This window comes from Marmota monax, unplaced genomic scaffold (assembly GCF_021218885.2).
Source record: "Marmota monax isolate L192 unplaced genomic scaffold, Marmota_monax_Labrador192_F-V1.1 WCK01_AAM20220418_F8-fsc00022, whole genome shotgun sequence".
Classification (NCBI taxonomy): domain Eukaryota; kingdom Metazoa; phylum Chordata; class Mammalia; order Rodentia; family Sciuridae; genus Marmota; species Marmota monax.
In genome coordinates, this window is record NW_026695215.1 from 5,295,799 (window position 1) to 5,322,919 (window position 27,121).

Sequence of the window (27,121 nt, forward strand, 5' to 3'; positions counted from 1 at the left end):
GGGTATAGGGACATGCCTTTGAGGCTCTTGCCCCTCTGTCTCTTGGCTTCCCCTGCCACATGCTCCTGCCATGATATACTGTGCTGTCATAGGCCCTGAGCAAGAGGACCAGGTGACCTTGGACTGAATCCTCTGAAACCATAAACCAGAATAAATCATTCCTTCATTTAAGTTTATTATCCTAGGTTATGTCATCGCAGTAATGGAGAGCTAACACAGAAGGCTGTGGAACCACAGGTCCAGGAAGGACAGCAGAGTTACCATCTCAGTTTTTGTCTGTCAAGTGTTGTCTATCAAATTAGGTGCACTTCCCTCTTAGGATCCCTGGGAGACTCTCCCAGTTCCCTGCCTGCCCCTTTGTTCCCCTCCTCTCCACCCCCTGTTTTCTGCTGGTTGTGATCTGACATAGCATTTGCCTACCATCCGTGAACCTGTTCACTGCCTCTCACTGCAGCTCGCCTCTTCCCACTGTCCTCCCTGGCTGATGCTGACCTGCAGTTCCTTTCATTTTTTCAGCAACTGTTTTCTGGGCGTCTTCTGCATGCCGGCCACAGGCCTTGTCTTCCCTTGGCCTGCAGGTGTGCAGAGTCGTGGCTCTTATAGGGTCCTCATGGGGCTCCCGGCCTCCTGGTGTTACACTAGTCTATGTGCAGATGCTGTTAACCTTAGCAGTTCTCAACAAGGGCTTATGTCCTCTGTACTGAGAATACTCAGTGAATTTCTCCAGCTCCAAGGACATTGCCATTCAAATTATTTTGTCCAGTTATACTTTCTCTACCATATGATGGCATTTGCTTCACAATTTTCATGAACTTAAATGTCTTACTTCATAATCTGCTTTCTTTTAAAGCATGCCAAATTTTTCTGTCACTAGCTGAGTATGGTATTTAAGATTTTTATTATTATGATATTGTCATTTATGCCTTTTCTAATTTATTTATGTCTTTTTCAGAAATCATGTTACCCTTTGAGAAAAGGAAAATCCAATGTGTTACAGTGAATATCTTCGCCCCAGATATATCACTGGAGTAATATAATGGGCATGACATTTTAGGTTCTTTGGGCGAATCAAAATAAGAGTAGACTGTTACACAGTCGTCTCTTTTTGTGTCTTGTTTTGAAGAAATAAAATTTGTTTAAAGAATACAATACAAAGTACTTAAAATTCACTTTTAACATGGATTCTATATATGGTTATTATAATTAAAAATCTTAAAAACAATTCTAGCTGGGCACAGTGTTACATGCCTGTAATCCCTGCTGCTCTGGTGGCTGAGGCAGGAGAATTGCAAGTTCAAAGCCAGCCTCAGCAATTTAGCATGGCCCTAAGCAACAAGGGAGACACTTTCTCAAAATAAAAAACAACAACAACAAAAATGGGCTGGGGATGTGGTTCAGTGGTTAAGTGCCCATGGGTTCAATCCATGGTACAAAAAAAAAAAGAAAAGAAAAGAAAACTAAACGTTTTCATGTTTATGCTTCTTTCTATTTGCCAGCTCCACATGTTTAGAACCAATTTTGCCTGTTAGGTATCACAGTCAACTTCCTTTATGGACTAGTTCACTTGAATTTCCTTTACGGCCTGTTCTTCACACTCCTGCTTGTTCCTTATTCTCTCAAGAAGTAACTCATCATGTTATACTCTTTTTTACTAATATGAAATGTCACATTCTTTTGACTAACATGAACTATATTTCATTGCACTCTAAACTTTTAACCTTGTACTGAGTATTATATCATTATTGTGTTTCCTTATGAATATTTTAAAAGTTGTTCTTCATTTTATATTTCTATATCTCTTATTTGAGAATAATCTTTCTCCATCTTGAGCTATGAGCATTCTCTCTACTGTGTCTTACAGCCACCCCCCCCCCCCAAATCCCCTACAAATGTGGTATTAGTTGAAAGCATTCTAGGCTGACAGAAGACACTGACCTGCCACACATTAGCCAGGTGACTGACACACTGTCTGTCCCCAGGGACTGTATCCACACCCAGGCAGCAGTGGGCTGGGCTCAGACCTGCAGACCCTTTCAGCTCCCATCTGCTATGACCAACTTCTAATTCTGATGCCATTTGTTTGTTTCCAAAGTTGAATATATATTCACAGTTTCACGTTTTGTTACTGTTTTTGAAAACACCATCAAAAAATTTCAACTTTATTTTTATTTGTTCATTTGTTTGTTGGGTACTGGGGATTGAACTCAGGGGTGCTTAACCATTGAACCACATCCCTAGCCCTTTTTTATATTTTACTTAGAGACAAGGTCTTGCCGAGTTACTTAGAGACAGAGTTACTTTACTCGATAAAATGCTGAGGCTGGCTTTGAACTTGTGATCTTCCTGCCTCAGCCTCCCAAGCCTCTGAGATTATAGGCTTGTGCCACCATGCCCGGCCAATTTTCAATTTCAATTCAATATATAACCTTTATGGTCATTACTTTTCTTTTCATTAAAAACAATTGAGGCTCAAAATTAAAATGCATGTGTTAATTCTGGCTCATATAGTTTAATAGTGGTATAAGAGTAAATTAATGCGCTGGCTACAGTGGCATACACCTTTAATGCCCCAGTGGCTTGGGAGGCTAAGGCAGGAGGATTACAAGTTCAAAGCCAGCCTCAGCAATAGTGAAGCACTAAGCAACTCAGTGAGACCCTGTCTCTAAATAAAATACAAAATAGGTCTGGGAATGTGGCTCAGTGGTTGAAAAAACATAAATTATGCACTGTCAATAGTAGCCCAGTCCTTAATGACAAAATTTAATTTTTTTCTAGAAAAGTAAACATGTAAAATAAAAATTGGAAGACTAAATTATTAGCTCCCTTTTTAAAGATTTGCCTAAGTTTTGTAATTTGATGTTTGGCTCATGCTAATATTACTTCCAGAATGCACAATTTATCTCAATTGATAATATTCCTCTCAGAGGTCACTGTGACCTACAAATCAGTGCACTTAAGTGATTTTCCTTCCACCTGGTGGAATGATGTGTCCTTTGCTTTTTTTCAGCAGTCACAAATATTGGAAGACAGAGTTCAGATAAATCATTCCAGCACTAATATCTTTCCCTAAATCTATTTCACCAACTTTCAAATTTATCCCAAGTGAAAAAACTTTTTCTTTCAATAAGCTATTAAGTATAATGAAATTATTTTGCATGTAATATTTTAACATCCTAATTTTTCAAACACAGAATTATCAAAATATAATTTACATAAAATTCACCCCTTTTAACTGTACAGTTTAATGGTGTTTAGGAGATTGACAAGGTGTGTGACCATGCCACAATCAAATTTTTGAGCATTTCTTTCACCCTTGGGAGAAGCCTCACATCTGTGAAGAGTCTCTCCGGGGGTCACAGTTGCTCCTCTCCTCTCGGTCTCTGTAGGTGGCTGCCTGGGGTTTCACACCTGTGGAACATGCAGTACGTGGTCCTGTGCATGCTGTCTGGTGTATGCAGGTCTCCTCTGTGCTGTAACACGTGTAGGTAGCGTGTCCCTTAATTAGTAGCTTCACTAATGAAGTAGAGAAAAGTTAAAATTAATGGTGTGTATTTGAAAGGGAGACTGACCCAGGGGCCAAATGCTTCTGTTTTCTGGACCTGTATTTGCTTCTTACAGGCCCTTTGGACAAGTTACTGATTTCTTTGACTCAGTTGTTGTATTTATAAAATGGGAGTTTGGTGGCTTTCTTCACCTACCTTAGAGCTACTGGAGTACAGACAAGAGGGGATATAGCGATGCCTGAAGAACAGCCATGCAGATCCAGAAAACTAAACGGCATTTAAAAGTGGTTTTCCTGGTGTGACAGCAAACGAGATGATTGTATGTAGGATAAAAGTATTAGAATTCCCTTAAGTGCTACTCTAGTCACAGAGGGGTTTTATAAATTTTGATTTCTCCTCTTAAAAGGTCCTTTGGCTCCACCAGGGTGTCTTCTAATCAGCCTTGGCTCACTTGATTCAGGGGTCACCTGTTGCATGGCAGGGAAGGAAGCTACCTACAGAACTCCACCTTGACCTTACCTGCTAGTGCGACTTTCAGAGAGTGCATGGTGCTAACTCTACCAGTCTCTCATTCCTTTGGAATCCTCAGTCTCCATCTGGAACAATGTAACCTTGATTTCTCATAAAAGAGGAAAAGTGCAAATCTCACAGAAAGCCAGGGAGATTTGCAGTGACCCTTATTTACGATAGATCCAACAGCCCTTAAAAGAGACTATCTTGAAATTGGGACACTGTAGACTGCTTCTATGCCCAAAAGAAGGAAATCTCAAAAACTAGATTCCCCAGGTCTCTAGATAAGTTGCAAGGCAGATAGTACTAACTAGAACCTGAAAATCCTTTTTAGAACCAGGACACCATTGAAATGTGAATTCTTAAGGAACTTCCTTCAGAAGCCATTTGGTCTTTGACCACCCGTGTCTTCTAAGGTTCTCTTTGTTGCTTTGCTTAGTTGTTTGCTCCCCACACTAAGCTTCCCATACAGGGAAACAGTGTCTCTGTTTAACATATTCTCTCCATTTGATGAATGTTCAGCTTTTAGAGGAAATTCTGTCATGGTCACCCGGACTTCTTCAGATCGATGAATTCCTGTCGGACTCCTTTTTCTCCTCTGAGATTGATGTGATTCTGGCTTACTCTCTGGTATTTTCCACCTGCAGGCTTCTCTCCTCCTCCTTCACCTCCAACGTCATTGTCCCTTTCCAAGGCAACACCTAGCCTACCACTTTCTCTGCCTTTTCTTTAACCACATCCTACCTCTCAGGACCCCTTGGGGGCAAATTTTAGATATTGTTCTTTTAAATTCTGTGGACTCTGTCCTTTGCTTTGCTTCCTACACCCACCTCTCTCAGACAGATTTGCCCCCCACCCCATTTATGCTGCGACCTAATGTGATTGTTACCAGGTAAGTCCTTTTCTTCTGCTCATTTGGATGCCAGTCCCTCATTCATCTGGTGGTTCAGCAGTCCTAACCAGATGTGTATTGTATGAGGGACATCAGGCTGTATCAGGAACCACTGATGGCTGCCGGTCTTCTTTGTCACACACAGCTTCTATTTCCTCAGGGCTACTCCAAGGGAGCAGGGAGGGGAGCTGGAGGAGCTTTTGTCTGACACCCACAGGATCCCCCTGCCAGCACACACAGACACTTTTCACACATGATTTCACAGAAGGTACCTGAGCTCATAGACATTTGCAGATGTCCACATCTGTGCTACTAGCGTGAGTGATAGTGACATTGTCTGAGTGGGAAATCAGTGACCCCTTGCTCAATAGCACCCACCCCTTGCCAGCATCTCCAGCATTCCACCCCCTCCCACTTCTGATCACAATGCTGTCCTTACATCATTAACAAGTATCCCTGTGAGTTTAGCTTTAGTTCTACTGTGTGAATAGCGCTAGCAGTCACAGAGCAGTTGCCCTTGTCAGGCACAGCTCAGCTACCATGCCCCTTCCTGTCACCCTCCTGTGTTAAGCACTATTATTATCTACAGTTTACAAGTGAGATTTCTGGGGCCCAGAGGAATGAAGTCATTTGCCCATGACCCTGCAGCTACTGTCAGGCGGAGCTGGAACCTGATCCAGGGCTCTTGATCTGTGTCTCACGGCCTGTGAGCCCCTCAGAGTGCTGTTGGACCAGCCACTTGAGCAGGGCTGCTGGTAATGTGAATTGTCTACGTGGGGCAGGCACATGACACCCAACAGTGTCATAAGAAGCATCCACAGTGGCAACATGAGATGTTCTAGGGTTCCTTGTTACCCTACTTTAATACGAGCTTTTTGTTTCCTGTTATGTTCACTTATTGATTGGGACATTCCAACATTCAAATAGTTATGAAGTTTTGAAATGTGTCCTTCTAGAATTTATTTTTTGAATATTGTATATATACATATATACTTTTAAAATAGTTTTAGTAGTAGATGGACACAATATGTTTATTTTGATTGTTTAGTTTTTTTATGTGGTGCTGGAGATCGAACCCAGTGCCTCATGCATCCTAGGCAAGCGCTCTACCTTTAAGCCACAACCCCAGCCCTGAATATTATATATTTTTAATAAAATAACAAAGTTGTATAATCTCTACTCCCTTTTCTTTGTTGTGGAATCTTTTCTTGTAAAAATATTTATAGCATTATGTTGTTTGGAGAATCATAATCTACTTATAATCTAACCTTATTAATTAATTAGACAGTTGTTCTTATTGTTTTCTGTCAGAGTGATATTACATTAAGCATCTGCCTTCTATATTTTAGTGTATCCATCAGTATTTCCTAAGGATCTCTCTTCACTCTTAAAATTATGAAACATATCTTTGCTACATGATTACATAATGTAAAAAAGCTGAGTTTATTTTAGGATGCAGTTAGCTCAAAGTAGTTGGGTGACATGCAACCACTCTTGAGGAAGGTCCTGTGTCTTGTCCTTGGCCTGCTTTACTGCCATGAGTGTACTGGCAGAGAGGGGCAGGACAAGAGCCAGCACTCCATGGCCAAGGATGTGTCCCCTTCCTCCTCAGTCTTGCACGGAGTTAGTCCTCTCACAGGGACCTGCACACGGTTCTCTCAGGGGAGCTCATGTCCATATGATTATGTGACCCTCTTGGAAAATTCCATAAATCATAGGTCTCAACTTCTGTCCTCCATTGATTACTTGACTTTATTATTAACCTAAGTCTTTTTTTTTATGTCATAACTGTTCTCAGCTAGTGATCTGGTATTTCACTGCAGGCCCGTACCTTTCTCGTCCACTGAGGGCTGCACATAAAGTTTCTAAAGCTATCAGGACTTGTTCCTTGTGAGATAGACAGACAGCTCTATTCATGTTGCCAACGAATTCAACCATGGTACAACCACAACTACAATTTAAGATTTCTCTCTTACTCATACCTACATTTGTCCTATTTTATAAGCCCCTATAGATGATAATTATATTCTTGTTATATTGGGTCACTTTAACGGTCAGAATAAAAATGCAGTGAAAAAATAGATGCATTTTTACATAAACAATACTGAAGAGAAAGTTTTCATTCTTAATCTATTATAATTCACGTATAAATTTTATAAATATTCTGATTTTCTCCTTAGCTCAATTTAATCCACCCCATCTCCCACCACCACCACACATTGCGTGTATACACACAAATAATTTTCCAGTTTTAATATAACCACATTGTACTGAATTGCCACTTTTTATCCCTATATTCACACCTGTTCTAGTATGTGGTTCATAATAATCTCTAAATGCTATTTCATTTCCTTCTGACATAATGTAGAAAATGTTAAATATATCTCAAGAATACTTGTTCAAAATAGATATGAATCAAACCTCTGAAATATAAACGGCAAATGAAATGAATATTCTAAGTGGCTATATCACCATCTGAGCTTTGTAAAGTGTTTGCTAAAGTTAAAATATGTTAATTTGGAATTGACATAGTTGAATACTCATTAAATAACTCTCTTCTATTGGTATATATTTTTACATGTGCAAAAGTTTCTTCTGTGAATATATATTATACAATTTTAAATGAGATATTGCTTTTGAAAAGGGCTAAAAGCTTATCAGTTTGTCATATAACATATATGTATTATATCTAACATAGCAAACTTGATTTTATTTATTCAGATTAGTTATATCTGATCAGAAATCCCACAGTTTCAACCATATTTCTGACATTTAACTAATAAAATAATGTAAAATGGTGAAAAATAGAGCACACTTTAGTTTAAAGGAGTTATTGATGTTATTTGAAACATGAATTCTTCAACACCAAATAAAACACTTGATTGTGATTTATCTAAGGGTAAGAAATATATCTTATTGTTATTTGTACACTGAGTCTAACTACCATAGAACCTACCTACAAATGAGAGATGATACTCAATAAATGTCTGTTAAAGTAAAGTAACATATTTATAGGAAAGTTGTATTTCAACATCAAAATATCATATAATATCAATGAAAACTGCAACTATTTATGTTCCATGTATTCTAATCGTGGGTGCTAAATTTAAATATATTTAATGGTATTTCATTTGCTTGTTTCAAAGGTTATTTTGTAAACAACTTCCATGTCACAAGTCCTATGACTATAACAGATGAGATTCCTGCTTTCATAAATGCACATTTTAATAAGTTTGCACTATGAGAGGAGGACGCAGTGTATAAAGCCCTGGGCCCTGGGGCCTGACGTGTGGTGAGTGCTCTGTGTCGGTAGCTATGGTGGTAGTGAGGAAGATTCCCTCACTCAGACACCATCCACAGCCGTGACCCCGGTGAGAGCACCTTGGCAGATGATGCAGTAGTGAGGAGGCTCAGACCTGAGTGCTGGGTGCTTCTCACAGGTAGAGCGGCTTGAGAATGAGAACCATCCATGGAGAACAAGCAGCAGCAGCCTGCTAAGTGGCTAAGTTGTCAAGAGAGAGAGAACAAGTGCACAAGTGCTGCTTAACATTTGCGTTCAGAGAAGGAGGTTGACTTTTATAGTCATTAACACAAAAGGTCATTCATGACCCTGACAAGCACTGTTTCTCTGGAGGAGTGAAGAAGAAAGCTTGATTGGAGTAGCTATCAAAGAGACTTGGGGAAAGCAAATGGTAAAGTGGCCAAGTGTGAAAGGGATGCTCAGCATCCACAGTAAGCAGAGAGCTGCAGCTAGGCCAGCAGTGAGACACCACTTTATAAGCTTTGGATTGGCAAAAATGTTTAAAATAACTCTTTCCAATGAGAATTAGGAAAGCAGGGACCTTCATCCAGAGAGCTGGGAGTGTGTTAGTGCCATGCTGGGAACTGTTAGGCAGTGCTTAAAAATGTTAAAACTCTTATGGCCTAACATATCTCCAGGGACAGACTGAAAACTTCTTGAGGGTATGCAAGAGGATGGGGAAAGCCTGGAATGCAGGTTATTTGTGGTGACAAAGTGTCAGGTAACCTAGATTCCATTAATATAGGCCTGGATAAGTTAAATGTGGGTGCGTGCATGAAATATAGCAAAGAGGAGTGAGTCATATCTATGTAGCTCATGTATATGTCTCAAAAAAGTAAGAATTTTTGAGTGAAAAAATTAAGAAGAGTGAAAAAAAAGTAAGAATATGAATGAGATCTGTAGCTTAGGACAATTTGTGTAATTTTTCAAACACCTGCAAAAAGTGCAGCCCTTTCGCACTTAGTTTGCAAATTAGAAGGTGTATGTTAAATTCCCAGGCATGGATACCCTTGGGAACACGGCATTCCCAAGGCCAGTGAGCATCTCAGCAGCATCTCTTCAAAACAGCAAAACCAGCAGCCTCCCTGTTGAGATACCACCCCCAGCTGAAACATGTCTGCTCCCTATTCAGAGGCTCGCATGGGTCCCTTAATTGTGTTTCAGTCTCATCTTACCCATCCCTCAGCTCATTTTCTTGCCCCTTTTGGTTTGTTTCCTTTTGTACCAAGGACACACAGAACAGAGTTGATGAGGCCCTTAGTGCAGAACATGCTGTCACTTTTGACCCTTACAGCAAAGCTCCTCTTTTGCCAGTGCATGTCTACAAAATGTTCAAACACATAAAAATACAGAAAATAAAATTTTTTTAAAAGTATGTGAACTCATCACCCATATTGACAGCTTTCAACATTTTGCCATAGTTACTGTTATGGTTTGGGTATCAAGTATCCCCTGAAAAGCTCAAGTGTTGGAAACATGATCTCCATTGCAGGACTGTTCAGAGGTGAAATGATTAGATCATGAGAGCTGTGACCTCATCACTTGAGTGGATTACTGGGTGAAAACTGTAGGCAGTGGGGCATGGCTGGAGGGAGCAGGTCACTGGGGGCATGCCCTTGGGAATCTGACTTTCTCTGGCTCCTTCTCTCTGCATCCTGGCTACTGTAAGCTGAGCAGCTTTCCTCAGCCATGTCACTTCCAGAATGTGCCTGATCTGGACTGAGACCTCTGAAACCATGAGCCAAAATAAACTTCTCCTCTAAGTTGTTCTTGTCAGGTATTTTGGTGGCAGGGATGAAAAGATAACTAACACAGTGACTTTATAGATTGTTACAGGAAAATATAGGTAAAATGCCCATTTTTACTCTTCCCCAAACAAAGATGACAGCTGTTGACCCCAGGGCGGTGTGCAAGAACAGGGTCCACAAGGTGAGAAGTGATGTGCCCCAGGGAAGGGAAAGAGGCTTTACACCAGCCAAGGTAGCTACAGGCACCCTGAGCTCCCAGCATGCTGTGGCTGCTGCCCTCCTCTTGTATGTGAGGCCACTTAGTCCACAGGAGAGTCTTGGGCACCGGTAACCGCCTTCCAGGCAGGGGAACTGAAATGCTGAAATCACACAAGTGGCAGGAAGAGGAGCCAGGATTGGACATGAGGCAATCTGGCTTTAGAGCCTGTGCACAACCCTCTGAACTGTCCTGTTCCAGTGTGCTAGAGTGTACTTAAAAGAAAAGCAGCTTCAGTTTCTTATTTAAAAGAGTTTCCCGTGGACCTCTGGGTGCTGGTTGCTTTTCCATTTTGCTGCTTGAGTCTTGAATCATTTTCCTGCAAACAGCACTTTGCACCAGTTTTGAATTTTCAGTGTTTATAAGGAAGTTTTAAGCTTGAATAGCTTTCTGCTATAAAGGTTTTATTTATTGTCTTCTCAAACATTATATCAACTTAATATGCCCTCCACATGACAAGGTTTTATATCATCCTATAAAATAGTTAACTATGAGTACCTTTTATATTTGTAGGTTCTAGAAACCTTTTGGAATACCAGGGTTCTCTTAAATGACTAATTACCTCAAATCAGATGCTTGTGGAATGCCATCCGGCAGGCAGCTGGCTTCGTGTGAAGAGAGCCCAAGAGCTCTTTTTTTGCTTTGTTCATTTAAAGCCATTTGCTGCTGCTTTACTATCTGTGAAGAACCCAGTCACATCCTGGCAGAACACACTGCTGTGAATTTTGGGTTGTCTCTCTGGGCTCTGCCTTATGGCTGCAGGGTGTTGGAAGCCAGTGCTTCCTTCCTTTCTGTGGGCATTAGGGCCTTTGCAATCCAAGTCATGCTGAATACAGAAAACTGCAGGTGAACTGTCTCACCACAGAGGACTGCAGCCTCTTCCTCAGGAACCGAGCTGTTCTGAGCTGATGCTTCGTTCTTTTGCTGTGTATCCTAACTGTATTCCTTCATTATTAAGGACAGGAATGGGGCACTCTGCTTCTGAAAACGAGAGGACCCTGCAAGTCTACCAGAACCTATGGTAAACCCACAGGATACTTGTGTCCCATTCAGAACAGGAAAGATATGTCCTATCTTTTTTAAAAAAATAACTCTTAGCAATTCTTGATTACAAAAAATATATCTAAAAGTTTAAAAAAGAGCCATGAAAATATATTAACTCCTAATTATACACTGGGTACCTATCTACATTATGTACTATTTGTATGAATGTTTGTCATGGTCTCTGCTTATATAAAATGTTTTCTTTGTTGATATTACTTGTGTTTTCTGTTTTTGTCGACTTCACTTGACAGCCTTCAGAGGTTCTTGTTTTTAAAAAATAAAACATGTATTTTACTTTTCCAATTTTTACTCAAAGTTGCTGTAAAATATATGCCAAATAATCTTGAAGGAATTGGCTCTCTACTCATTGGGTTCTATAAATTAAAGACTAAGCATCTGTGTTTGTTTAGAACTGGAGGGGAGAAAGGGAGCTTGGGCAGGTAGGCAGGCAGAATTATAATGGAAGTGCAGTAGCTGTTCTCTTCCTCTTGAGCCAGGGTGGTGTAGTCAGTTCTGTAATGGTGATGCACAATCCTTTTTAAATGTGAGCCTCAGGATACTTCTCAATGCTGTAAAAATGAGTTTCAGTTAGCTGCCATTCTTACCATCTAGCTGCCATTCTTACAGTCCAACAATTCTCAGGTAATTGAGAATTAATTGCAGAAAATTCACATGCCAAACACCAATTCCTTGTAGTTTCTTTTTTTTTTTTTCTTTCTTTTAACTATAGCTACCTTTAGAAATAATATCATATGGGCTCTGAGCCCTGCTTCATCTGGTTTAGGATGTGTCCTGACATTTATAGGATGGCATAGTTGTGTTCTCTGATGTCAGTGCCGTAAATCAGCACGGTGACACCGCCTTTGTTTTAATAGTTTTATTATTCAGACAACATTAATTTCTAAACTTTCAAAACTAACCCTTGAAGTGGGAAATTCTACCAGTTTACTACATATTTTATGTGAGATAATACTTCTCATTTGTCTTATGGATACCATTTTAAAGATTCTGGGAATTTGATAACAGATCTGTAGCCACGCTAATCTCACTTTTCATGGACAATTATATGCTAGCCCCGCAGGTTTTATAGCCAGGAGTGGTTGAATCATTAGAGAGATACGGACTTGGGATCCACTAGACCGAAGTGTGAATCACAGGCTGACATTCTGACCAGCCACATGGACTTTAATAAGCTGATTAATTTGATCCTTAGAATCCTCATCTGTAAAACAAAATGTGCACTTGTTCTTCACAGTAGTTGTGACCATGCATGAAAATCATTCAGGGGAGAGCACCATGCTCAGTGCAGGGACCAGCACATGGGGATAAACACCCACTTCTCCCCGCTTTCCTCAAGAGTATGGTTGGTCGAAATCTGAATCTCTCCAAGCCCTGCATGAGCTGAAGAGCAAGTCAGCACCTAATAGCACATTCACGAAATGCCGTTTTTGAAAGGTTTAACTCAAAAATAAGTTTTCTGTATGTTACTTTTTTCTCCCATCTGAAGATATCACTTGGTAAATGATGAGATGTGTGCCCTACAGATAGATCTCACTCAAGCCCATAATTGCGTCTCATTTTGAGGGGCTGTCCTGCCAGGATCCTGCAGCAGAGCTGAACATCTTCAGTCTGTTGATGCAGCTCATTCATCCACGTGAATCCTGAGTCCCTGAGGCATGGGACTCAGGATGGGGATATTAGCACCTACAGGGCAGTATAAGGGATACAATTAAATAATGTTTATGAGAAAATGTTGACCAAAGGATACGGAATTTCAGTTAGGTGGAATAAATTCAAGAGCTCTATTGTGGTACCAATGATGAATAACAATATGTTGAATTCTTGGAAATCTTAAGAAGTGTTCTCACCACAAGAGAAATGATAAGTATTGGGGTAATGCATACATTAATTGATTCAGTTTAGTCACAATGTGTACATATTTCAAAACATCATTTTCTACATGATAAATGCAAATTATTTTTATTTTTCAACTAAGTAATTAGTTAAAAATAAAAATGTGAAAGTACTGGATGAAACTTAAGATTTATACAAATGTCTGGGAAATTCCAAGTAAGAGATTTGTTTGGGATGAATTTGTTTTCTGATTTAAGGAACTGGCTCTTTGTTCCTTAAAACAAAGATTAAAAGGCAGGTTGAAGATTTATATAGATAGAAGTTTTATATATTTTTATGACCACACAAAGATTTTAATGTTTACCGTTAAAAATATATTATTGAGGGCTAGGGTTGTAACTAAGTGGTAGAGCCCTTGCCTAGCATGTGTGAGGCACTGGGTTTAATTCTCAGCACCATATGTAAATCAATGGATGTGTAACTGATGTGATTCTGCAATCTGTGTATGGGGTGAAGGTGGGAGTTCATAACCCACTTGAATCAAAGTGTGGAATATGATATGTCAAGAAATTTGTAATGTTTTGAACAACCCACAATAATTCTCAGCACCACATAAAAATAAATAAATAAAATATCTATCAATGACTAAAGAAAAATGTTAAAAAATATTTAATTGTGTGGGGGGGGTGTGTATAAAAAAATATTGAGGGTGCAGTGATGCACACCTGTAATCCCAGTGACTTAGGAGGCCAAGGAAGGAGGATCTTAAGTTCAAGACCAACCTTAGCAACTTAACAAGACCCTGTCTCAAAAAATAAAAAGGACTGGGAATAGCTCAGTGGTAGAACTCCCTGAGTTCAATCACAAGTACAAAAAAAAGTTATTAAACAATATATTAGTTGAGCAAATGAAACATAAATTTATAATTCCAGTGTTTTGAATTACTTTTTTTCTGTAGAAACCAGTTGGTCCAGCTATGTATGTTTGTTTTCTACTTTATTCCCAAAAAGGACTCTCACAGGCTGGGTTCAGATCACAGTTGTCACACATGGTCTGATGACAGGACTTAGACATGTCAAGCCAGTTCTTTCTGCTTTGGTTTCAGTTCTGCATCTACATGCTTAAGACACAAGATTCTTCAATAATCTTCAAATACTGCTTAAATTCCCCATTCCACGACTCAGGAGGCCAATTTCCTGCTGTATTCTCTCAGCTTTGAAAGTCACAAAAAATGCCTGTTAGATGTTACCCTGACCTAACAAGTTCTTGACCATGAGTCTGGTGCACGACTTGTCTGCTTGAGCCCTGCCAGGAGAACTCAGCAGTGCCTCTTGGTTCTGAATCACGAGAGCACTCAGGCCATCAAGTGTATCAGAAACGAGCCACAGGTCAGAAATCCATGTGTCAGCTACATATGTGACCTTTAGGGACATTAGCAAAGTTCACCCCATTGGCTGTTTTCAGATCAGCTTGCCGATGGGGGCAGAATAGGCCAACAAATCAGGTTCCACCAAGATCTGTTATTTCTGTGGGTATTAGTGGGGACAGCCAGACTGTCAGCGGTCACACAGGCTAAGTGAACTAAACACTGTGTTATCCTTTTGGAACTGAGAGGCAACTTTTAAGGAATATGATTTACTCTACAAAAATATCTGGACATGGACTAGGGCTGTGGCTCAGTGGTAGAGTGCTTGCCTGACATGTATGAGGCACTGAGTTCGATTCTTAGCACCATGTATAAATAAATGAGTAAAATAAAGGTCCATCAAGGTCTAAAAATAGTTTAAAAAATTTTGGACACTTTCTATGTGCTAATGAGAGAAATACATTGTTTCATTTCAGATTTACAGTGTCAAGTAGAGGCCCTTGGGTTAAGACTTCAGAGGACAGTGACGGAGCTGGACAACTGTAAAGAAATGCTCGCGTAAGCTGTTAACTATTAAACAGAGTGCAAGACTCCAGTGCTCTGTACATGTGCCACAAAAATGAAGAATTTAGAAAGACCCGGGGTGTGCTCTGCTCCCCGGGCAGCCCCTCAGCTGTGTGGGTAATAGTGCGTTGCTGCTTTCCTTTGCTGTCTTGCTGGTCTAGATTGTATGTATTGAAGGACCTGTAAGTATTTTTTAAAACAGAAAGGGTTTATTTTCTTCACTAAGAAAATTATCAGCTGTTTTGTGACCTTTTGGCTAAGATCAAGTATTGAAATTTACCTAGCAATATATTAATGTTTTCCCTGGTTGTTCAGAGGCAAACAATGTGAAATAGTCGCTGAACTTTTTTCTTTATTTTTATACTGTCTATCCATAAGAAGTAGTACTGGAGTTGTTTTGTAACATGGTAGCTTCAAAAAGAAAGCTGAGCAGCTTGGAAATGCTGATGTATTTATATAAATGCAAAATAAAATATTAGACAACAAATGATAAAAATGACCTTGTAAAATATCCAGAGCACTACTACTTTTAACAATTAATTCTTTTAAGAAATTTTGAAAGTTACTTTGTTGTCTAAATATAGCATATCTATAATTATAAAACTAAAAATAGAATGTAAGTAATCTTTGAAATGTAAGTAAATTCTTTTACTTTGTTATATATAATCTGCTAGCTCTGGTTTTCAGTTCCTGTAATTTAGAGGGATGAACCTCATAAGAAATACAAATATTTAGAATGCTTAGCAACCAAATGTTTGTGTTGACCATGGGCTACTCCTAAGAACAATGTGTTTAACAAAGTACTGGACACTGTAAGGAGGAACAAATCCCCAAAATGCTCCATCAAATTAATGCATACCTGGATTATTTGTAGCAAAATAGTGTGGTTATTGAAAGCCAAGAAAAATAAATATTCATGCTGTGTAACATGGAGGTTAATAGTCCAGCAAGCCCAGCAGTTCAGCTGGCTGTCTGTGTAGGGTGGCTGGGGTGAAGCCGTGATGGACAGGAGTCCTTGGGGACACCCCACCTGGGCCCAGGTAGTCAGCTTCTGGGAGATAAGAAACATGACAAACTGGATGGTGGTTGTAAAAGAAAAAAGAAAAGAAAAATCCTTGTTTTCCTCCCTCTGAAAGCAGAAGGGAGGGCTTTGGCCAAGCTGTGACTCTGGGAAAGCAGCTTCATCAGGCCACAGCTACCATGGGACATTTGCTTTCTGGAGCTCAAGAAGTGAAAAGAGCACAGTTCAGAAGCAGGGAGGTTACTAGCACTGGCCTAAGCTAAAAGGGAATCCGTGGGCACCCCAAGACTCAGCTGGTAGAGTCTTGGAAGTTAGGAGAGAAGCTAAACAGAGAGAAGCCTACCGAAGAGAAGGGCTACAGCTTATGGTTGTTGCATGGAGAGGAAGTTTGCACAGATTTCTTTTTATATACAAGGAGACATCCCATTTACAATTAACACATTCCTGTGGTAGTTTTGTTAATTATATTGTAAGCATAATTTGTGACATGAGTACTGAGAAATGATGGGGGTCAAGGTAGACTGAAGTTGTGGGAGAAGTACACACCCTCACCAAGCCCAGCAGGCTAATTACCTACAGGCGATCCCGTACAGTTGCAAAACTGCTGAACTGTGTTGGTTATAAAACCAGTGATTCCTACTCACAGAAGGTCTTCTTGCAATGGGAAATTGGACAGAGCCCCCATTTTCAGAAAATGTGAACTATGAAAGGCAACTTAAAATGCCTCCTGTCCTAGAGACCTTTTCAGTGCTGCCTGCCTCCAGCTTGTCCATCTACACTGTTCACTTTCACCACGAGGATTCAGTTGGGGAGGATGGGCAATTGGGAGCAGTGCCTGGGACTCTTCAAGTCTTGGGGTGTTCAGAAGCCAGGGGGTTCCCCATAGTCAACTAGTGCTCTTTTATTTACAGATTGGAGGCAAATTTGTGGCTTGACCATTTTTTAAATGATTGATTTTTAAGTAAAAAATAATTCACTCAAAATTAGTAGAGCTTGTTAATAAGTTGGAAAGTTACTGTGCATACTCAAACCTCTTTGGACTTCTAGAAATTAGAAAATGCTGTGGCATCTGTTTTCTTTAATTTTTATCCTCATCTTTTATAGAGGACTGGAAGTAGGAATGATTTTTACCTATTCAACTTAGATAATTCTCTTGTTTAAATATTTGGATATTCATTTTATAGATTTTGATATAAGACGAAGAAGCAGTTTACACATGGATGAAATTGGTTTTTATTTTTCCCTTTGATATTTTTAAGAAAATATTTTCTATAGGTTATAAAAACATTGTTGTGTATTTGGAATCAGAGATTCTTATCAATTAGGATGCTTTGGGCTCCAAGTAGTTAGTTGATCCAGAGGCTCAGCAGTGTCTCCAAGGATCTTGATTTTCTCTCTTGTCTCCATCCTGCTGCCTTGAGCATTGGCTTCGACCCAAAGCTAGCTAGCTCCCTTGTGATCTGCAGGTGGCTGCAATTCCAGGTGCCATGTACATACAAGGCCACCAGAGGCAGGACGGGCCTTCTTTTCTGGTATGTCCTTAGAAGCAAGGAGAAAAATTACCCGGAAGCCACCAATTAGACCTCTCCCTACACCCCCTTGGCTAAAACCCTTTACGCACCCTCTCCTAAACAAGTCACTGGTAAGGGGAGCAGGACAACCAAAGTGAGCTCACGTCTGGCAGGCTCATCCTGAGAGAAAAAGCACGTTTGATCCCGGGGCCAGGGAGAAAGCCGCAGTGAGGGCCAAGCCGCCGCATTTCAGCTCTGAGGCAGAGCATGAACAGGGCTCTGCCACGTTGATGGCAAGGCTTTCTACAAGCTTTATTTCTAGGAATCATAATATTTAATCAATTAAGGGGAGACCTCCCTGAAATAATGAAAAATGTGAAGACTGAAATTCATTTTTATAGCTTTTAAGTATAGGTAGATATGAAGTGTGTCTTTATTATTTTTATGTAGATATTGAAGAAGGACTGCCCTAGATGGTGAGAGATTTTCAGGAGTTCCTGGGAGATGATGCATAGGAAGGGTCGACTCTGTGGAGGAGTAATGGAGAGGAAAGCCACTTGTGAGTGGTGGCAGTGGACATGTGACAGGCAGGACCTTTCTCGGAATCAGTTTAAGACCAGAAAGTGGAACCTGGTGAATCTTGGGTAGTGGTTGTCTGACTCCCATCTGTGGACAGATCCTGGGGAGCTTGTTAAAACCCTGTACTACAGTGTGACCTCGTCCACTCAAGCCCAGAGTCAGATTTCATTTCCAGAGATGCTCCGATTTCACATTTGGGCCTAGAGCATCTCCAAGCAATCACACTTTGGTGAATTCCCATGTGTTCTGATGTAGGAGGTCCACTGACAGCTCCTCTGAACATGTAGGCCAACTGGTCTACAGCAAACCCCTCTAGCCAGCTGGCCTTGTATGAGCAGCATTCACAGAGGCATCTATAACCTCAGGCTAAAGCAGTGAGTGCAGAAGCTGGAGCCAGGGAGCTGGGGTCCCCACAGCTCAAGATGAAACTCAGTGCCCACCTCAGATAGCATAACCTGCTCCTTTGTACAACCTCCAGAACAGCCGAGGGTGAAATGAACAGGAAAGCAGACAGGCAGAGGCTCTTAAAGCTGGGGTGAACACACAATGAAAAGTTGGTGTGTAAGGAAAAACATACTCCCCACACACCCCCAAATTGGTTAGGGGTTGCACGGGGAAATTTTAATACCTTAGGAAATTGGTAAATAGCAACACAGGGATAACTGATATCCTCCAGAGTATGTCCAGAATTGTAGCCTAAAAGAAAAACTATTAGGAAAAAAGAAGCTATTAGGAATTTGAGACATTAAAAAAAGATCATAAAAATGATGATCCCCTTTTGTTAAAAGTGTATATGAGTGATAACACACATGAGGGCTTAAGTCCCCAGAGTGGACGTTTGGAAGGACTGCAGCAGCACCTCCGGGAGTGAGCAGGAGTGAGCATGGGGTGTGTGTGCAGATTCTTACTTCACCCTGTACACCTACACATTGTGTAGTTTACAGTATAGATATGTTTGTTCTCATGTATGTCATCAAAAGAACATATTCACTTAAGGTGGTTTGGATTTTGTCAAGTACTAATGAATATGGTGGTCCCCACCCCTGATCTTTAAGGGGATATATTCCAAAACCTGTGGACGCCTCAAACCATGGGTAGTACCTGACTTCTCATATAATATATGTGTATATACATGTTTCCTATATACACATACTGTGATGAAGTTTAATTTATAGAATAGACACAGTGAGAAATTAACAAAAATAACAAATTATAAAATAGAACAACAATTATAGTGACATACTATAACGGGACGTGTGGGAATGTGGTCTCTTAATCTTGGAACATCTTATCATATGCTCCCTTCTGGCAAGATGCCTTGGTGCTGCATGCTAAGATGGAGTACCGCAAATGAGGTATAGGCATGGGGACATGTAGGTGTGGGAACATGTAGCTGTAGACCAATACAGAAGGATCACTTAGTCACTGGCACTGAGGTGCCAGGACAATCAACCTGGGGCTGGAAGTGGGCAGCACACACAGTGTGGATGTACAGAGAAGCAGGTAGTTTGTGCCTAGGGCAGGATGAGATAATAATGACATCTCATCACACTACTCAGAACTGTACACGACTTAGAAGTCATGAATGTTCATTTCGGTAGTATTCATTTTAACATTTTCAGACTGTGTTGGGTAATGGAAATTGCAGACAGCAAAACCACAAAGAAAGCGTGTCTAAAGTGGTGTAATGGATGATTTTCTAACTTAGAGACCTTCATTACGTACTTACACTTGACTTTCATTAACAGCCACTAATTAATTAACTAGTTAATTCTTGCTTAACTAATAATTTGAGCAATAACAAGCTTACAAACAACAAACATTGTTAATTTGTAAAGCTCTTACTTGACCTCTCAGCGACATCTGACTTGGCCAATCTGTTCTTGGACCATTCTCTGTTTTTGAGATTAAGTATCAAGTTCTGATTTTCTTCTTATCTCTGCTCACTTGTGAGCAATTTTTGTCTGGCAAGCCTAAAGTAGCCTGGTGACATTCCAGTGGCAGTGTCTAGATCTACTTTCCACCTGCCCTAACTTGAACAAGCTCATTTCACTTCATTTATTCATTCAATACAGAATGTTATTGATGGCTGACTATGTGCCAGAATGGTTGTGTGCAGTACTATACACTGGATTGGCAGGATCCCAGAAAGCCACTTAGATAATTTCAGGTAATGCTAAGTGCTGCAGAAAATATAAATAAAATAGTTAGGATGTGAGTTAAGGGGAGGGGTGATGTACTTGTGCTGGAAGGACCAAGACAGAAGCCCTGAGCAGAAGGCCTTTTGAGTTAAGCTTTGGAGAACAGAATGGAGCTAGCCATTCTAACATACCAGCATCTGAGACCAGGAGATCCAGGACTTTTATGAGTTCAAGGAACATGAAGAAGCCCAATTATGATAGAACAGTGGCTCCCGAAGATTTTAATGTCCTAATCCCTAGAATCTTTGTATTCCTTACATGGCAGAAGGAACTTTGCCGATGTGATTAAATTAAGGATTTTTGAGAAGGGAAGATTATCTTGTATTATGCAGGCACATCCCACGTAATCACAGGAGTCCTTGCAAATGGGAATCAGGGCAGGGGTTCAGAGTCATGAAAGTAGTTGTGAGGGCGGAAGTAGAGATTGCAATCATGTGATCTGAAGACTCAGGAAGAGACTAGGAGCCAAGAAATGCAGATGATCGCTTATATTTTGACATATCCTTCTAGTCCATTTTTCTAAGTGTTTAATACTTTTAAGGTAATTTGTGTCATACTTTATGTCCTGTTTTGCAAACTTTTCTACTCAGTGATATATCCTGGATATTTTTATGTGTCATTATATATTTGTGGATGATCATTAAATACATAGTATTCTTAACCTGGATGAACAATAATTTATTCACTAATCCCTTATCTTAGAATGTGCAAGTACTTCTCTTTCATAAGTTAGTACTTAGAAAATTCATATAGACAAAACTTTTTATTCACTATTATTTCCTTGGGACAATTTTTGCTAAAATCAAATATTTAATTATTGCCCCCCAATAAGATTATACTGATTTATTTATATCAGCAATATTTGTAAAGACCCATTTTTCCACTCTCTAACCAATATTGAATTTATAACTTTAAAACTTGATAAGAAATTGTACCCTCATATTTATGGCTTCTTTCCTTTGTGACTCAGTGAACATGGCCTTTGACTTCTTGTCTTGTATTTTATAATATATGCATATTTTCTTCCCGAGCTATTTGAAGATACATCCCACACAACATGGCCCTTACCTCTGCACATTCCAGCCTGCCTTTCCTCAGGACAGTGGAATTTTACATAACCACCATGGAGTCTTCAGTGTCATAAATCAACATGTAGTTCTTTAATCTGCCAAAAATATTTCAGTTTCATCAGTTGACCCAATGATGTCCTCTGTAGCATTTTCTCCTTTAGTGCAGGATCCAGTGTAGGGTCAGTCTGCTTGTATCTCTCTTCAACCTTCTTTATCAAACTGTCTTTCCACAGACTGTCTTTGTCTTTTTATGACCTTGACATTTTTGAAGAATGCAGAACTCCTCATGCTTTTTTAAAATAAAAGTTTTCCTCATTTTTTTATTGGTCTGTTTCCCGTGATTGGATCCTGTGTTTCTCAACCAGAAAACCAAATAGGTGGTTTTGGCTCCTTAGCCATCTGGTTCTTCACTGGAGTGAACTGACCCCAGAGGAGTCACTAACATGCATGGGGACAGGAGTGTGATTACCCCCAACCCAGTGCAGTCAGGTGCATATATGCCCTTCCTACAGGGGAGAGGACTTGGGGTAAGGAAGTTTGAGGGGTCATCAGTGATTTTAGGTGAATGAATGGATCCAGTGCTCAGACAGTATAGAACAAGATTTGGGGGGAAATTGAATGGGTCTGGGAAATGGGAAATAGCTTGTGACAGAATCTGTCCAGGTATGGTTTCCTTCCTGAAGATGCACATTTAGTTAGTGAAAACTCAAGGAAGGGACCAGAGGTGATTCTTTTCTTCTTTGGCAGTTCCAGTCTTTAAGTGGAAAAGGCCACCTCAGAATAAAGCCTCTTCCAGCACCTGCTGCTCTCCAAGGGTCTTGAATTTAAAATAACCAGCATACAGGGGTGCCATTTTTTGGTGGTATTATTTTCTGAGCCCCAACAATGGTGATGTGTCTTTCTCAGTGCATCACATCTGAAGGCCTGATAATCATCTTCCCTACTGGTAATTTAGGTCTTCTGGTCCAAGTATCACTCAGTTTTTCTAGTATGTAATTAATGATGTGGGAGAAGATTGTTCTTCCCCTTCAATGAATAACAATTCTAGAAGAAACATTTTAAATGCATGAAAACACTCTATTCATCAAAATTTATTTCTAGATATAAGATCCATTAATGCTTTTTGCCTGATCAGTCCTTACTATAGCCAGTGGTTGCTGAATGGTGATTTTCCAGTTTCTAACCATCTGCCTCGTGTTAGCTCTCAGTATTCTGCTCTAAGCAGGTGACTCCTTCTTCCAGTCATGTGTCCACTTGTTTTGTAGACTTGTGAAATCCTGTTTTTTTTTTTTTTTTATTTAAAAAAAAAAAAAACGAGGGCTGGTGATGTGGCTCAAGCGGTAGCGCGCTCGCCTGGCATGTATGCGGCCTGGGTTTGATCCTCAGCACCACATACAAATAAAGATGTTGTGTCCGCCAAAAACCAAAAAAAAAAATATATAATAAATAAATATATAAAATATATATATATATATATATATATATATATATATAAATTCTCTCTCTCTCTAAAAAAAAACAAAACCAGCGGAATGCATTACAATTCTTATTATATGTATCCAGCACAACTTTTCATATCTCTGGTTGTATATAAAGTATGTTAACCTAATCAACAAATGGGCCAAGGACCTGAACAGACACTTCTCAGAAGAGGATATACAATCAATCAACAATATATGAAAAAACGTTCATCATCTCTAGCAATCCTGTTTTTAATGGTTGATAATTCAGTTCCTTGCTGTGTGGCTTTGGTACTGAGATTATCCTAGGAATAGCTAGTGGGAATTTCTTCAAGCTAGTTTCTCTGGTCCCATATCTTTTTAAAGTATTTTTTTACTTTCTGGCATAACGAGATGTTTGAATGTACCTTCCCTGTCCCACCCCTACAATCTTCCATTTCACTGAGTAGTCCTGGCTCTTGAGTGTGTTCCTGTGCTACCTGACTATGGTGATGGTGTCCTGAGTGTATACACACATCATTCCTATCAAATTGTATGTTTTAAAGATATGCAGTTTGTTTTATGTAAAAGCAACACCTTAATAGAACCATCTTACAAAAAGGGTGCAGTGGAGAAAATAGAATATTTTAAGGCATTAAAATAAGAGAAAAATTAAAATATAGTTTTGGGGGCATAAAACATCAAAAACAATCAGAGTAATTACCACAAAGTTCATGAGAATGGTTACTTTTAGGGAAGAGGTGGCTGCCTATGATTGGGCCCATTATCATGAAGCGCTGCTAGAGTAATAGGTAAGGTTTTATTTTTTGGCTTGGATAACAGATACCAAAGTGTCTCCTTATAATAATTCACCATATTATATATTTGTTTTATGCAATTTTCTTACAGCTTAATGTATTTTATAATAAAAAGTTTAAAAACAAATGAATGCTATGTATGTTCATGATGATTTTTATATAATTTTCTAGAAATTAAAATCATATTTCAAGTAGGGCAGACCCATTTATAATCTAATAGATTTTATGACACAGTTTATTAGCTATTTTGAAAATTCAGAAAATGATTCAGCATAGTTAATGAGTAGTCTAAATAAATTTAAACTGAAATGCTAGTCTTTCTTAATGTTTTGATTGTTGCCATAAAACCCAATCATATAAGTTAAAAACAAGTGTTTATTTAAGATTTAAAATTTCCATTTTGTTCTTTTTAATAGTTTTTATTTCTCTGCTGAAATGTCTCATCTTTTCATTAATTACAGATTTTCCTTTATGTCTTTGAGCAGAGTTAAAATTGCTCCTTTAAAGTCTTTGTTAATTTCAATATCTGAGTCATCACAGAGTCAGTATCTATTAACTATTTTTCTCTTGAGAATGAGTCACACTTTTCTCTTTCTTTATATGTTAAGTAATTTTTTACTGTAGTCTGGACATTGTGAATATTATAGTGATTCTGGATTCTGTTATATTCCTCCCCCAAAAAATGGTTAGTGGTGGGGTGGTGCTTTCAGTAGCCTGTTCCCTTGGTTTCAAACTACAGCTCTGTCTCTGGGCAGCAGCCCCATCTCATGTCAGCTGTTTTAACTGGGCTGCTTGGAATCTGCCCTGTGCAGAGCTCAGCAGAATTTACATATAGTAAATTCTCCCTCTCTGGAGCCCCCTTCATTTTCCAGCAGCTGTGGTTACTTCAAACACTGTGCTCTGGTTCTTGAGGCCAGAAAGACTGGCGTTTTCTACCAGGGTTTTAATTCTGCCTGGTGCATCCTGGGCCCTGCCCTGGGACACAGCCTGAGCCTATACTGTCCCCTCATCCCAGTGCCAGCACTCCTCCAGCGTCTGTTCTTAATAGAACCAGTCCTTTCCAGTCCCTTTACCTAGGGGTTCTTTGTTCAGATTCTGTTTTGATTAGTTTTGTCCAGAGTTGATTATTTTTATTGAAATATAGACTTGTCTGATAGAAGCTAATTTAGCCATTAGAAAAGTGGATTAAATGCTTATTTCTTTAAAGACATAATAATATAAAGATCTTAAATTCTTTTTGTGGATGAGTAAAAATAATGATAGCTAAAAATGCTTACACTTTATTTGTAACATACTACATTTTAACTAATTTAAAATATTTTATTACTTTAGGAATAAATCTAATGAAGCTGATGAATGTCAAAGAGAACTAAGGAAACTGAAGTTTGAATCCATTATTTCTGAATCACGGTATACACTGCAAACTTTTAATTGATATTTTTATAATTAAATTTGAAAACATTATTTAAAATGGACTTATCTTTTCTTTTTAGTTGTTTACATGTGTAATACCTAACCCAGTGTTATCGTGTCCTATGATTGTTCCTTGATTTTGCCTCTACATAGAGGGGAAAGCTCAAGATCACAAAGCTATCATGTTCTAAATATCTTTACTTTTTAAGGTTATAGTTACAGTCTCTAATTTCAAATGAGCTTTTCATATACCTTTGATAAATATAAAAACATACTATCTATGGAGCTAGGGTTATGGCTCAGTAGTAAAGTGCTTGCCTAGCAAGTATGAGGCATGGGGTTTGACCCTCAGCACCACATAAAAATAAAGAAAAGAAAAGAAAAATGTTATGATAAAGAAAAACAAAACACTATCTAATACATGCTGGTGAGATTTTTTTAATTTTTTCGGTTCCTTTTTAGGCACACTAGGCTGCTTAAAGAAAAAGAAGACTCTTTAATGACTTGTCAACAAATTTATAAAGCTTTACAGGAAGAGCTGACTGCAAAAGAAAGGCAAGAAGAAGACTCAAAGAGAATAATTAACCTCTCAGAAAGTGAGCTAGAGATAACCAAAGTTCTTCTGAATCAGACAAGACAAGAGGTCACAATGCTGAAAAATGAAAGGTGCAGTTTCTTACAAAGCTCTTTTATCTTTAAATCAGTGTCCATATATATTTGAAACACCATTATCCTACATATTTGTAACAGTGAAGTCACAAGACTAAAGACACATTTTTCTGCAAGGTCATTGCATTTCACTATCTCATTTTTTTTTTAATTTATTTTTTTTATTGGTTATTCAAAACATTATAAAGCTCTTGACATATCATATTTCATACATTAGATTCAAGTTGGTTCACTATCTCATTTTACAAGTGATTACACTGAATCCCAAGTCAGTTAATGACGTGGTTAAAGGCCTCATAGTTTAGTAAAAGTAGGGATGGAATTCAAGTCTCATTTGGTGTCAGATTAAAAGAAAAAAAAAAATCACATTCCACTAAATTTCACCTGGGCCAATGGTTGGTAAATTCTACCATTTTCAACAGAAAAAAAATATCTTTTTATCACATTATTTGTCTTGGTTTCTGAAGTGCTGGTACTGGACCCAGGGCCTCAGTATACTGGGCAAGAGCTTCATGTCACTTCTCTGCCCACCTTTCTTCCCTCCTTATCTGTCACCATTTTTTTTTTTTTTTGAGAGCATACCACAAGCAAATGTACCTCCTTAGTGATACTGATGATACTGAGAAGCATATTGGTCCAGCCTTTCAAGATATTTTTGTCCAGTTAATTTGCTTTAGATTATTAAAACTCTGCTTTCTTCCTTCCTTGTTTTACCTTGTGTGTCTTCATTCATTCTTTCTGAATCTTTTTGTTTCAAATGCATATCTGCAAAGGCTTTTTGTTGCTGTTAGTTGTGGTGGTTTTAAAATCTGGGAGTCTTTTTTTTTTAATCTGGGAATCTTTAATGTTAAGAGTTTATCCCATTCACATTTATTAATAATTATTATATTCCAGAAGAACCCAAATTCTATAAGGGCAGGAATTTTTGTTTTATATTATTCTCTGTAGCAGAAAGTACATGATAAGCCATTTGTTTTTCATTGTTCCTATCATTTTTATCTTTTATCTTCATTTTATTCTATTTATGGGTATAATTTAGAAGACTTATAATTTTTTAATTCTTCTTTAAAATGGCAGCTATTTTCTGAGGAAGCATCTGGGGATAGGGCCAGGGAAGTGGGTAGCAGGCAGCTTATAATTAGGTAATTAGGTTTCATTTCTTTTCTTTTTAGATGTAAATGGACACAATACCTGTATTTTATTTATTTATTTTCACGCAGTGCTGAGGATCAAACCTAGGGCCTCACACATGCTAGGCAAGTACTCTGCCACTGAGCCCCAGCCCTAGCCCCAGGTAATCAGGTTTCTTGTCTCAGAACTCTTCTCACCAGTGCAGCCATGGGCAGAGTAGCATGAGGCCTT

General features: G+C 39.0%; 1 protein-coding gene across 5 annotated transcripts in view; it reads left to right on the forward strand.

Moving 5' to 3' along the window:
- Positions 1-27,121, forward strand: part of Lekr1 (leucine, glutamate and lysine rich 1) — a 169,511-nt gene that overhangs the window by 76,151 nt on the left and 66,239 nt on the right. For all 5 annotated transcript variants that reach the window (XM_046431685.2, XM_058574972.1, XM_046431682.2 and 2 more), the window contains 3 exons: positions 14,951-15,032; positions 25,010-25,087; positions 25,553-25,756. In XM_046431685.2, the coding sequence (XP_046287641.1) occupies positions 14,951-15,032; positions 25,010-25,087; positions 25,553-25,756 (364 nt within the window). The remainder of the gene's footprint in view (positions 1-14,950; positions 15,033-25,009; positions 25,088-25,552; positions 25,757-27,121) is intronic.